The following is an 11,195-nucleotide window of genomic DNA, read 5'->3' as shown; positions in this document are numbered from 1 at the left end:
CGCCGCCGCCGCCCGACTGGGGCTGGGGCTGGGGCTGCGCCGAGGGGTGGGCGCGGTGGCGGGCGGAGGGCGGCGGAGGCGAGTGCAAGAGGCTGAGATGCTCGTCCATAAGGCGGCGGAGGCGGCGGCGGCTGCCCCTTCACCGCCTCCCCTAGCCCGCCGCGCCCACCCTCCGCCCGCCGGCTCTGAGCCGCCGCCGAGCCCGCAGCCTGTTGCTGCTGCTGCCGCCGAGAGGTTCCGTCTGGGTCTGCCTCGCTCCCCTCGGCTCCTCCAAAGACAGACAGCTCCCTCCCAGCCCTCCCCTCGCCGCACCGCGCCGCGCCGCGCCTCGCCTCTCTCCCCCTCCCTCCGCCCCGTGCACTCCCCCAGCTTGGCGCGCGCGCGGCGCCCCACTCCTCTCACCTCGGGATTCCCGCCCACCACGGCGGGGGCGCGCCGGTCCTTCCCGCCCACTGCGGCGGGAGCGCGCACCCCTGTCCCCCCCCAGGCCTGCATAGGACAGTGAGGGACTGTTCCCCACCCCGGGGCTTCGGGAGGAAGCTCAGGTTTCCTTTAGTGTCTGGTCTCTATCCTACCTGGTGTGTGTCACCCTAGACCCCCTAGGCCGACCTCAGGGAGCCCAGGTATCCGCACCCCGGCCCCATTCCCACACAGAGTAAATGGCAGTTTATAGGTCTCTAACATCCTGGCCAGTCGCCCCTTTCCCCTCCACAATCAACCTAAGCCCAGGGCAAAACATAAAGCTCTGGGGGTGGATTCTCAAATGCTCTTCTTTCATTCATTCAACAAACACTCATTAAGCTCCTACTGCGTGTCAGGCACTGATCTAAGTCTTCTTCCAGAGTGCAATTCTCGGCAGCCCTTTCTTCTCTGCCTGCACATCCCTCTAACCCCCAGTGACTCCGACCTGAGTTGGGCTCCATCATGCTCTTCCCCACAACCCCTTGGGCTCGTGCCACCCAAACCCTCCCCCGCCTAGCCCTCCAGCTCCGTGTAAGCCAGATTATGGATGTGGAGTGTGTCGAGGACACCAAGCCGTCTTCAAGGCGGGTGCCAGGGTCCAACACACCCATTTCTGAGAGCCTATGGCCAGGGTACAGAGCAGAAGAAAATGCCAGGCGAGGGTACCAGGCAGCATCAAGAATCGAAGGCTTAAGATCTTGAGCTGTTAAAGGACCCCAGAGGCCATTACTTCCAAGCTCTCATTTTATACAGATGAGAAAAATGAGATTCAGGGACCTTAACTGGCCTTCTCAAGGTCACACAGGTGGTAAGCGTCAGAGGAGGGATTACGATGCAGAACCTTTGGCTTCAGGGCCGATGCTCTCTCTCCCCTGAACCGTGGGAGGAGGAAGATGAAGTAGAAGGCTGTGGGCAAGGGGACACGAAAGAAACAGATATATCTTCTGCTAGGGTAAGATACTGTATGAGAGGCATGGGTGCTGCAGTCATTGGAGTTCAAAGAAAATGGGTCGGAAAAATTATTCCGGGGAGTCCCTCCTGCAGTGAGAGAATGCATTATGCATGGGTCACAAGAATGCTATAGCTGAGGCTAAAAAAAATGGGGGAAAGCCCAACCCGTTAAGGGTCTAATTTCCAGTAAATTTAGGCTACTTGGGAATGGAGATGGCAAACCAATCTCATCTCTGTTCTCTCCGATACCTGGGGTAGCTACTGTAAGAGTTGACTTTGGGGAATTGGTAGTGAAGGGAAGAGTGAGTGGGCTTGGGGGTGAGACAGTACCACTGGCAAACCTGTATATTTTTTAAAACAATGGCCCTAAGAAGACAGCTCTAAGTCGGAGAGGGGAGGAAGCTGCTTCAAAAATCAATATTTAATGTACTTTCAATGCATTGTTGGCTTCTCCAGTGGTAGCGAAGCCATGCTCTAGTTGTTAAATAACGTATTCATTCACCATATTGCGCCTCTGTTACTGGAGGTTTGTTTTTCCCCCCCTAGGCTTTTACATTTGCCCCTGTTTCATTTAAGCCATTTCTCTAAATAGCCAAGGTCACTTTGAATTTAATCCTTATTTTCCAAGGATTTAGCAAACCTGCCCAATTTAATGCCATCCATAGACTTAAAACATGTGTTCTCTCTTCCATGATCCCAGTCATTTATAAAAATAGTAAATAATTCAGGGTACAGGATAGAGCTCTGTGGAACACCATAGGGTACAACTCCACCTCCCACTAGCCTTCCCCTGCCCTCCCAACCCTCCAGATACACAATGGCCACATATAGGACAGGTTAGCAATTTACTCACGGAAAGTAGTTTTTAGTGTCCCCAACAATGCAGGGATTCTGTACTGCCACAGTATTTGCATTTTGATGCCTTTTTCTTCAGTGAGTATTTTTTCCCTTTCTGAGCCTAGGAGTTTATGCACTGTGTCCTTCCTTCTGCAAACAACAGGAATAAAAATTGAGCTTATTTCTCAGTTTTTCTCATTGTTTTCCCCCTTTCAGCTCTCCATGGTATGGCACTTATCAATATGTTCTCTTCACTGGCCACTCTACTACACTCTTCTTTCCTTTCACTCATTTATATCAGTTTTGTTTGCACTGGGCTCCCTCAACTTACCCAAATAGGTCCTAGGCACCATAGACATTCACTAAATGCAATATGAAGGTGGCCAACTCTTAAAATCCCTTTCACTCATACATCTTCAGTATAATTAAGAGGGAACGTGTATGAAAGGCTTCAAGGTCTGCAAAATGCTCTACCTACATTGTCTGTTTCAACCCTCACCACAACCCTGTGAAACAGATGCTGTCCTCATCTCCATTTTACTGAGAAGGAAGCAAATGGAGAAAGCAAATGGAGAAAGGTGGCTTGCCCAGGGCCAAATAGCTAGTGTGGGTAGGAAGTGAAATTTGAACCCCAGTTCTAGGTCAAGTTCTCTAATCATTAAGCAAACTTCCTCACTACCTCATTATGTGCCATTCACACTGTTTTGTATAATTTACACACTTGACACCTGAGAATGAGTTTGATTAGCTACTGAGAAAACTCATAGAAAGGCAAAGACCCTGTTAATTTTCAGAGTCCAAATGTTTAATATACTCATGTGTCTAAATGAGGAGGTGACTCATTCCTCGTTTCTCAGAAATTAGCACTAAAATGTGTTAGTCAGTGACAAAAAAGAGCAGAGCCAAAGATGACCTGTGATGGATGGTCTCAGGCTTCTTCTCCCTGCTGAGAAGGAGCTCTGCTTTGGATAGGGTTATTTCCGTCCTTCTTCATGTCTTGTCTGACAGATTCAGACTACAGCCTCCTGCTAGGAACCCTTTAGAGTCAGAGAATTTTAGAGCTGGAAAGGAGCTTAGTACTTCCTTTTTCTAATATATCTTATAGATGAGGAAACTGAGTCACTCAGAGTTCTAAGAGGCTTGACCAAGGTCACACAATGAAAGAGCCAGAGTTAGAACCCAAATTTCCTAAACTCCCAATCCCAGGGAAGTTGCTGCTACAGCACACAGTTAAATTCTCTGATGATAAGCATTTGTTGGTGCTTAATCATTGCTAGATTGGAAGACTAGTCTGTTTGTGCCTGATTACTGACTATTCACTGCAATGTATATTTATCATAACTGAAAACCACTGCCTTCTGAAGGCTAGTCCTTAGCCTACAGGAAGTGAGCTGGTGGGTACAATCTAACCTTTGTTGGATAGCAGTACCCATCACAACAAGTCAACATTGCAATTTTAGTAATAACATATGCCATTTATTTAACACCCCCAACTGAGTAGCTCAAAGTACTTTGAAAATGTCTCATTAATCTGTATGAAGCCCCTGGGGGATAATAATAATATTATTATAACACACAAGGCTAGAATTGTGGCAAAGCCAAAAGCTGTTCTGGGCATGTGCAGGATTCCAGAACTGCCTAACTGAAACCAAAAATGCAGAGACAAATTATCCATTGGGGAAGAGGTGTTTTAAGTTTGGTTTATGTTCCCTTCTAAATACTATTAGGCTGGAAAGAATTCACCACTTTCTAGGCAGCTAATGTGGCAGCCATCAGGAGGTTATTAACTCTAGAAAACTTATAAGTAGGATTGATATAGGTCTCTGTGTGTGTGTCTCTCTGTCTCTCTCTGTGTCTCTCTGTCTCTTTTCTCTCTCTCTGTCTCTTTGTTTCTCTGCCTCTCTCTCTCTCCTCCCTCTTTCCCTTTAGCCATCTATCTCTCTATCCTCATATCAGTCTATCTATCCACATCTCTATCTATCCCTCTCTCCTCCATCCATCCATCTATCTGGTCTGCCTGCCTGCTTATCATCTATAAATATAGATTTCATAGCCATCTCATGTGTAAGGTGTTGTGGGAATACCAAGTTGCATGGATATGCCATACTTTTAGATTATGAGCTACACGAGGGCAGGGACCATATCCTATTAAAATTTTGTATTGCTCCTAGTGACAAGAATACTCTATACTGAAAAGGTCCTGAAGAAATATTTTTTAGAATGTATTGAAGTTGGATGTGGTCTCTACATTCATGGATGACCTTGCAGTCAAAAAGAAAAGGCAGAGAAAGTGAAATAGCAGTGTATGTTAGCAATACATGAGATGGAACAAGGGAGTAGTAATTGATTAATTGCATAATTAATTATCAAACGAGTAGTACAGTGAATGAAATGAATTCAGAGGAGAGGGAGATCACTGTGAGTTGTTATGAGGCTTACTGAAGGATGCTGGGCAAAAAAAATGTGGATGGAATGTGGATTGTTAAGAAAGAAAAGAGCTTTCAGGTAGAGTTTGAACAAAGGCAAGGATGTGAGAAAGAACAAATTAAATTCAGAGGACCTTGAATAGAACACTTTGGCTGGAGGACTCTTATAGGGCAGTTGAGTGAAACAGGACTAGAAAGGCAAACAGGTCATTTCTCCCCAGCTTTCCAGTTTTCAACACCGTGCCTCAGATGCTGTCTCACTTTGGAACCTCAATACCTGAAGTTTCCTCTCCTGGGACCACACATTCCACCCTGATTACCCTGCAACATCGCTCTCCTCTGCTGGTCCCTTTATCCCTTCTCCCATTGTTGAGGGCTTCCTGGAATCTCCACTTTGGAGAAAAGTCTAGGCAAGTCAACCATTTTCTCCTCCCAGCTTTGCTTCTGACTTTGAGGGACTTCAACATCATGTACCCATACTTGGTATCTTCACCTCCTTCCCTTTAGTTCTTGTTGTGTGTTAGAATATTACTTTCTTCTATTAGAATCTAAACTCCTTAAAGGCAAGGACTGTCTTTCTTTTTTGCTTGTATTTATATCCCTAGCACTTAGCACTGTGAGTACTACATAATAATCACTTAATAACTGTTTGTTGCCTTGCCTAGATAGCACCAAAACAAAGTTAAGGTTTTATCCTCTAGGCCACAGGTGGGCTCGTAGACTCCACTTGTAGGAGATATGTGGGAGCACAATTCCTGCCTGAACCAGATTAAAATGTAACCAGGGAATGTTCGGCCAACTCTATAAAAATACAATGCAATATAGAAAATGTTAATTTGTGGTTTTCTAAGTCAATATAGGGCTGGTAAGGGTCTGTTTCTATTTGAGTTTAATATTTCTGGGCAATAGAAAACAATGGAAGGTTTTTGAATAAGGGAGTGCCTTGATAAATGAAAGCAATATTTTAAGGAGATTAATTTAGCTCAAGGAATTAAGAGTAGGGAAATCTAAGAGCAGGAGACCAATTAATAGCCAACTTCAATGATAGCACTTCATTGAGTGAGAGATGATGAGAAAAACTGAACTCAGGTGATATGTATGAGAATGGAAAGGAAAAATAGAAAGATATTTAGAAAGCACAATTCAAATGACATGGTGACACATGATTTGACACCCTGCCTATTCAAATTGATTTTTTACTACTCTCTAACATAGACACCCTACTCCAAGAAGAACCATCCAGAAGCAGTGCAGTACAATAGGAAAAGTGTTGAAATTAGAGCAACTGCAGGTTATGATCAAGGCAATGACCTCAGTTGTGTTTGGACGATGATTTTGGAGAACGAACCTGAGAAGCAGAGGGATTAGTTAGGAAGATATTACAGCACTCCAAGCAAGAGGCAATAAGGGTCTTGGCCAGGGTGGTGGCAATACAGTGGAGAGAAAAGGACAAAGTGAATAAATACCATGGAGATACAAAGAAAAAGACTCAGTAAGGATTCTGATGTAGGGGAAGGAGATGTAATAGCTAAGTATGAGTCCTAGGTTACAAAGTCCAGTGACTGGGATGATGGTGGCCTCAAAAATGATGAGTATTTCATTGTTCTCTATTAGTTCCTATTTTATTTAACTCTTTCCACTTAGTAAACTCCTTGAGGACAAGGAGAGTGTGTCATACTTTCTAAGGATTTTTTTATTCCATCTGTCTCCTAGTGGAATGTCAGGCATATAGCAGGCATCCAATAAATGTTTGCTTCTATATTAATCAACTAATATAATTGATACCTGTTATAATACAACTTGCTATTATACAGATAACAGTAGCTAGAGTAGCTGACCTGTTTAGAACCATCTGGTGAACAAAGGATTTGACTTAGATGATCTCATTTGATCCATAGAAGTATCAATGTCTCCATTAAAAAAAAACAAAAACCTTTTATTTTCTTTCTTAGTATTAGTTCTCAGACAGACGAGCAGCACAGCTTAGGCAATTGGGGTTAAATGAATTGCCCAAGGTCACACAGCTAAAAAGTGTCTGAGGCCAGATTTGAATATCCTCATTTCTCAAATGAGGAGACAGAGGTTATAGAGGTTAAATAACTCACCCAAGGATACACAGTGGTGTATAATAAGCAGCAGTGAGGTAGTATTCGAACTTAAGGTTCTCGTGATACCATGTCCAGTATTCTTTTCACAGAGTCCCATTGATAATGCTGTCGGGTCAGTAAGTATTTATTAATTTTTTTCAATTAATTTTTATGGATGCCTTTTTTTAAACCCTTAACCTTCTGACTTAGAATCAATACTAAGTATTGGTTCCAAGACAGAAGAGTAGTAAAGGTGAAGCAAGTAGGGTTAAGTGACTTGCCCAGGGTCACACAGCTAGGAAGTGTCTGAAGCCATATTTGAACTTAGGACTCTTGTCTTCAATCCTGGTTCACTACCCACTGAGCCACCTGGCTACCCTGATGTCTTTTTTTCCCTGTTGCCATCATTTCCCCTAGTAACTCAACCCCTCCCATAGAATCATCTCATATAAAAATAGTAATTTTAAAGGCAAAAAAGGAAAAAGAGGGGAAAAATCAGCATATTTGATTAATACATTGAAAGGGTTTCAAAATAGGTTTCCTGTGCAACACACGGGATCTTTTACCTCTGCAAAGAGACAGGATAGGAGCTTTTTCATTGCTTCTTTTGAGCCATTCTTTCAACAAGCCTTTATTAAGTATTTACTACATGCCAGGCACTAGGTATACAGAGAAAGGCAAAAGCAGGGTCTCTGCCCTCAAAGGATTCACTTTGAGGAGGAAAAAACATCATGCAAATAGCTTTGAAGACAGAGATATATACAGGGTAAACGAGGTGATCTGAGAGGTGATCTGCACTGGCAGTAGGGAGACTAGGAAGGTCCTCTTGCAGAAGGTAAGATTTTGTTTGAGTCTTTTTAAAATTTTTTTTTAATAATTTTTATTCTTTAGAAAAGTTATCCATGGTTACATGATTTTTGTTTGAGTCTTGAAGGAAGCCAAGGAAGCTTGAAAGAGGAGGCAAAAAAGGAAAGCACTGAAGGTAAGGGAGATTGCCCAGGGGAAAGGCTGGAAAGGTCAGGAAATAGAGATTTATGTTCTAGAAAGGGTGAAAAGAAATCAGCATCAGTGGACCTGAGTATGTGGAACAGGCAAGTATAAGAAGACTAGAAAGCTCCGGAAAAGCTGGGCTTTTGAAGGGCTTTAAAAGTAAAAGAGGAGGTGGCTAGATAGCACAGTGAGTAGAGCCCCAGCACACCCTGAGTTCCCTAAATTCAAATTTGGCTTCAGACACTTCCTACCTGTGTGACCCTGGGCAAGTCACTTAACCCTCATTGCCTAGCCCTAACCACAGTTCTGTCTTAGAATTGATTCTAAAACAGAAGGTATAGGTTTAAATAATAATCATAATCATAATAAATAAATAAAACCAACCAACCAACAAATAAATAAATAAATAAAGGTCTGTTCTGTCTTAGAATTGATACTAAGACTTCAGGTAAGGGTTTAAAAATAATAATAATGAAAGTCTGCTCTTCTTAGAATTGTTACTAAGACAAAAGGAAAGGGTTTAAACAATACTAATACCATCAACTAAATAAACGTCAAACAGAATATGGAAGTCCAAGGGAGCAATCCAGGAAAGTAAGGGTCTGGCATAATGTATCTGCCCTTTAGGAAAATCACTTTAATGACTGAGTAGAATTTGGGCTAGAGTGAGGAAAGATCTACTTTGACAGAGGTAATTTTCTCACTTGGGAGCTGTCCATACCAGTTTATCCTATAGACACACATACATAGAAAGAGTAAAAATATTGTATAGTTGGTGAGTCCTATCACAGCCCTTCTATGCTTTACAAAACGACTTCATGAGTTATAATGGCCAAAAAATTCACAACCTGGCATTCAATCCTTTCCTTGGTGAGATTCTTCAGACATAGCGAGGTTGGGCTTCGGATACCATTCTTTCATCATGCCGGTTCCTGAAACAGGTTCAGCAGGGTAAAACCTCTGGCAACTCCAGCCTTGCTCTTTTAGCCTCAAGAACCTAAGGTCATCTCCACATCACAATGAGCCATAAAAGAGGGTTAAATAACATGGTTATTAAGACAAATAATAAGGTTCAGAAAAGGGGAGGGCTTGGAGGAAAATATAATTAAGTCTGTTTTTTTGTTTGTTTTGTTTTTTTATTTAAGCCCTTACCTTCCGTCTTGGGGTCAATACTGTGTATTGGCTCCAAGGCAGAAGAGTGGTAAGGGCTAGCAATGGGGGTTAAGTGACTTGCCCAGGGTCACACAGCTAAGAAGTGTCTGAGGTCAGATTTGAACCTAGGATCTCCTATCTCCAGGCCTGGCTCTCAATCCACTGAGCTACCCAGCTGCCCCCTAATGAAGTCTCTTTGAGGCACACTGAGTTGGAGATGCCTATATAAAATCTACTTTTAAACTTTCCAATAAACAATTAATGATGCAAAACTAGAGCTCAGAAGAGACTAGGATTATATATAGAGAATTAGGAATCATTTGCATAGAGATGATAATTAATTCCATGGCAGCTGATAAAATTGCTTCTCACCTGGATTACTACTACAAATTCCCAATTGGTTACCCTGCCTCAGTTCTCTGCCCTCTTGAACCTCTCTTCCACATACCTACCAAAGTGATTTTCCTAAAAGTATGTTCAGGTCATTGACCAATGCAATAAATTCCTATTACCCCAGGGGCTGGGGGCTCTTAACCTGGGATCTGTAAATTTGTTTTAAACATATTTTCATAACTATTTCATTTTTATTTCCTTTGTAATCCTCTATATTTTTATCTTATTCTTTTTAAAAACATCCTTCTAGAGGGCAACTAGGTAGACCAGTGGATTGAGAGCCAGGCTTGAAGATGAAAAGTCCTGGGTTCAAATTTGACCTCAGGCACTTAGTAGTTGTGCAAATCACTCAAGGCCCTCCCCCAACCCCCTCCAATGTGGAACCCTTAGTGCTCTTCTGAATTGGAACCAGTACATAGTATTGATTCCAAGACAGAAGATATGAGTTAAAAAAATGTATTCTTCTGAGAAGAGGTCCCTAGGCTTCTGCAGACTTTCAAGGGGATCCATGACTCAAAAACATCCAGAACCTCTGCTTTAGGGTCAAATGCAACTTCTCTGTCATTTAAAGACCTACCCATAGAAACACAGAAGAAAAACAACTGCTTGAACACATGGGTTGATGGGGATATGATTTGGGATGCAGACTTTAAATGGCCACCCCAGTGCAACTATCAATAATATAGAAATAGATCTTGATCAATGACACATGTAAAACCCAGTGGAATTGTACCTCTGTGGGGGGGGAGTAGTGAGAAGGAAAGAACACGAATCATGTAACCATGGGAAAATATCCTAAAAAATAAAATTAAAGGAAATAAATGAATGAATGAATAAATAAAGTCCTCCCCAATCTGCCCAACCTACCTTTTCAGTTTTTTTATATATTACTTCTCTTCCCACACTCCTTGATTCAGCCAAACTAGCCTTCTTCACACATAGAACATCATACTTGACCCCCATGTTTGGAATGAACTAGCTCCTCATCTATACCCTTTAGAATCCCCAGTGTCCTTCAAAACTCAGCTCAAGCACCACCTACCTTTTAGGGCTTTTCCTAATCCCCTTAGCTGCCAATGTCCCAGCCCCTTCCAGATTACCTTGTATTTAGCTTGTATATCATTTATATAAATGTCTATATGGGCATGTTGTCTTCTTTGACAGGGTATAAACACCTTGAAGGCAGAAACTGTTTCATTTATTCCTTCATATCTCCAGTGCCTAATACAGTGCCTGGCATACAGTAGGTGCTTAACACATCCTTGATGACTAATTGATCATTAGTATAGAATCCCACCAATGTGATCAAAGGAATTCCCTGGATTTGTCCCATTCTCAGAAGGTGGTTATTATTCTCTTCCATTTGACATATGGGAATAAAAAGAGGAAGGTACCAAAGGTCGCAAGTCAGTGATGAAAGATGAGAAAAAACCCAGAGATCCGAACTGCTGTTTCATGATTCTCTGGTGGTTGCTATGCTCAGCCCAACAGCCTGGCATGATGAGTGGCTTATTACCAGAGGGAAGTGAATCTTCTAAAATTCACTGAAGTCATCTGAAGGCTTGTGCCTATGTTACTGCCTTTCTGTATAGGGGAAATTGGGCTTCCTTCACAAAGGCTGCTAACCTCAGAGGAAAAAAAATAATCAAAACAGACATTTAAAATAAGCCCAGCTATCTCTTGTGAATATTGTGGGGCAGGGACTGTAAAACAAAGACACACACACACACACACACACACACACACACACACAGAGAGAGAGAGAGAGAGAGAGAGAGAGAGAGAGAGAGAGAGAGAGACAAAGAAAGACAGAGAAAGACAAAGAGAGACAGAGAGAGTGACAAAGACAAAGACAGACACACACACACACACACACACAGAGAGAGAGAGAGAGAGA

The 11,195-nt window shown here is 42.7% G+C and overlaps 2 protein-coding genes across 2 annotated transcripts in view; one reads left to right on the top strand and one right to left on the bottom strand.

The window, feature by feature from the left end:
• The window catches only part of KCNA3 (potassium voltage-gated channel subfamily A member 3), a 1,892-nt gene extending 1,783 nt beyond the window's left edge, over positions 1 to 109 (bottom strand). The window contains exon 1 of the mRNA XM_044673171.1: positions 2 to 109. Within this exon, the coding sequence (XP_044529106.1) occupies positions 2 to 109 (108 nt within the window). The remainder of the gene's footprint in view (position 1) is intronic.
• Positions 1 to 11,195, top strand: part of BCAS2 (BCAS2 pre-mRNA processing factor) — a 248,526-nt gene that overhangs the window by 142,964 nt on the left and 94,367 nt on the right. The window lies entirely within an intron of this gene.

The sequence above is a fragment of the Gracilinanus agilis genome, chromosome 4 (assembly GCF_016433145.1).
Source record: "Gracilinanus agilis isolate LMUSP501 chromosome 4, AgileGrace, whole genome shotgun sequence".
Taxonomy (NCBI): domain Eukaryota; kingdom Metazoa; phylum Chordata; class Mammalia; order Didelphimorphia; family Didelphidae; genus Gracilinanus; species Gracilinanus agilis.
This window is presented reverse-complemented; position numbering and strand designations above follow the sequence as displayed.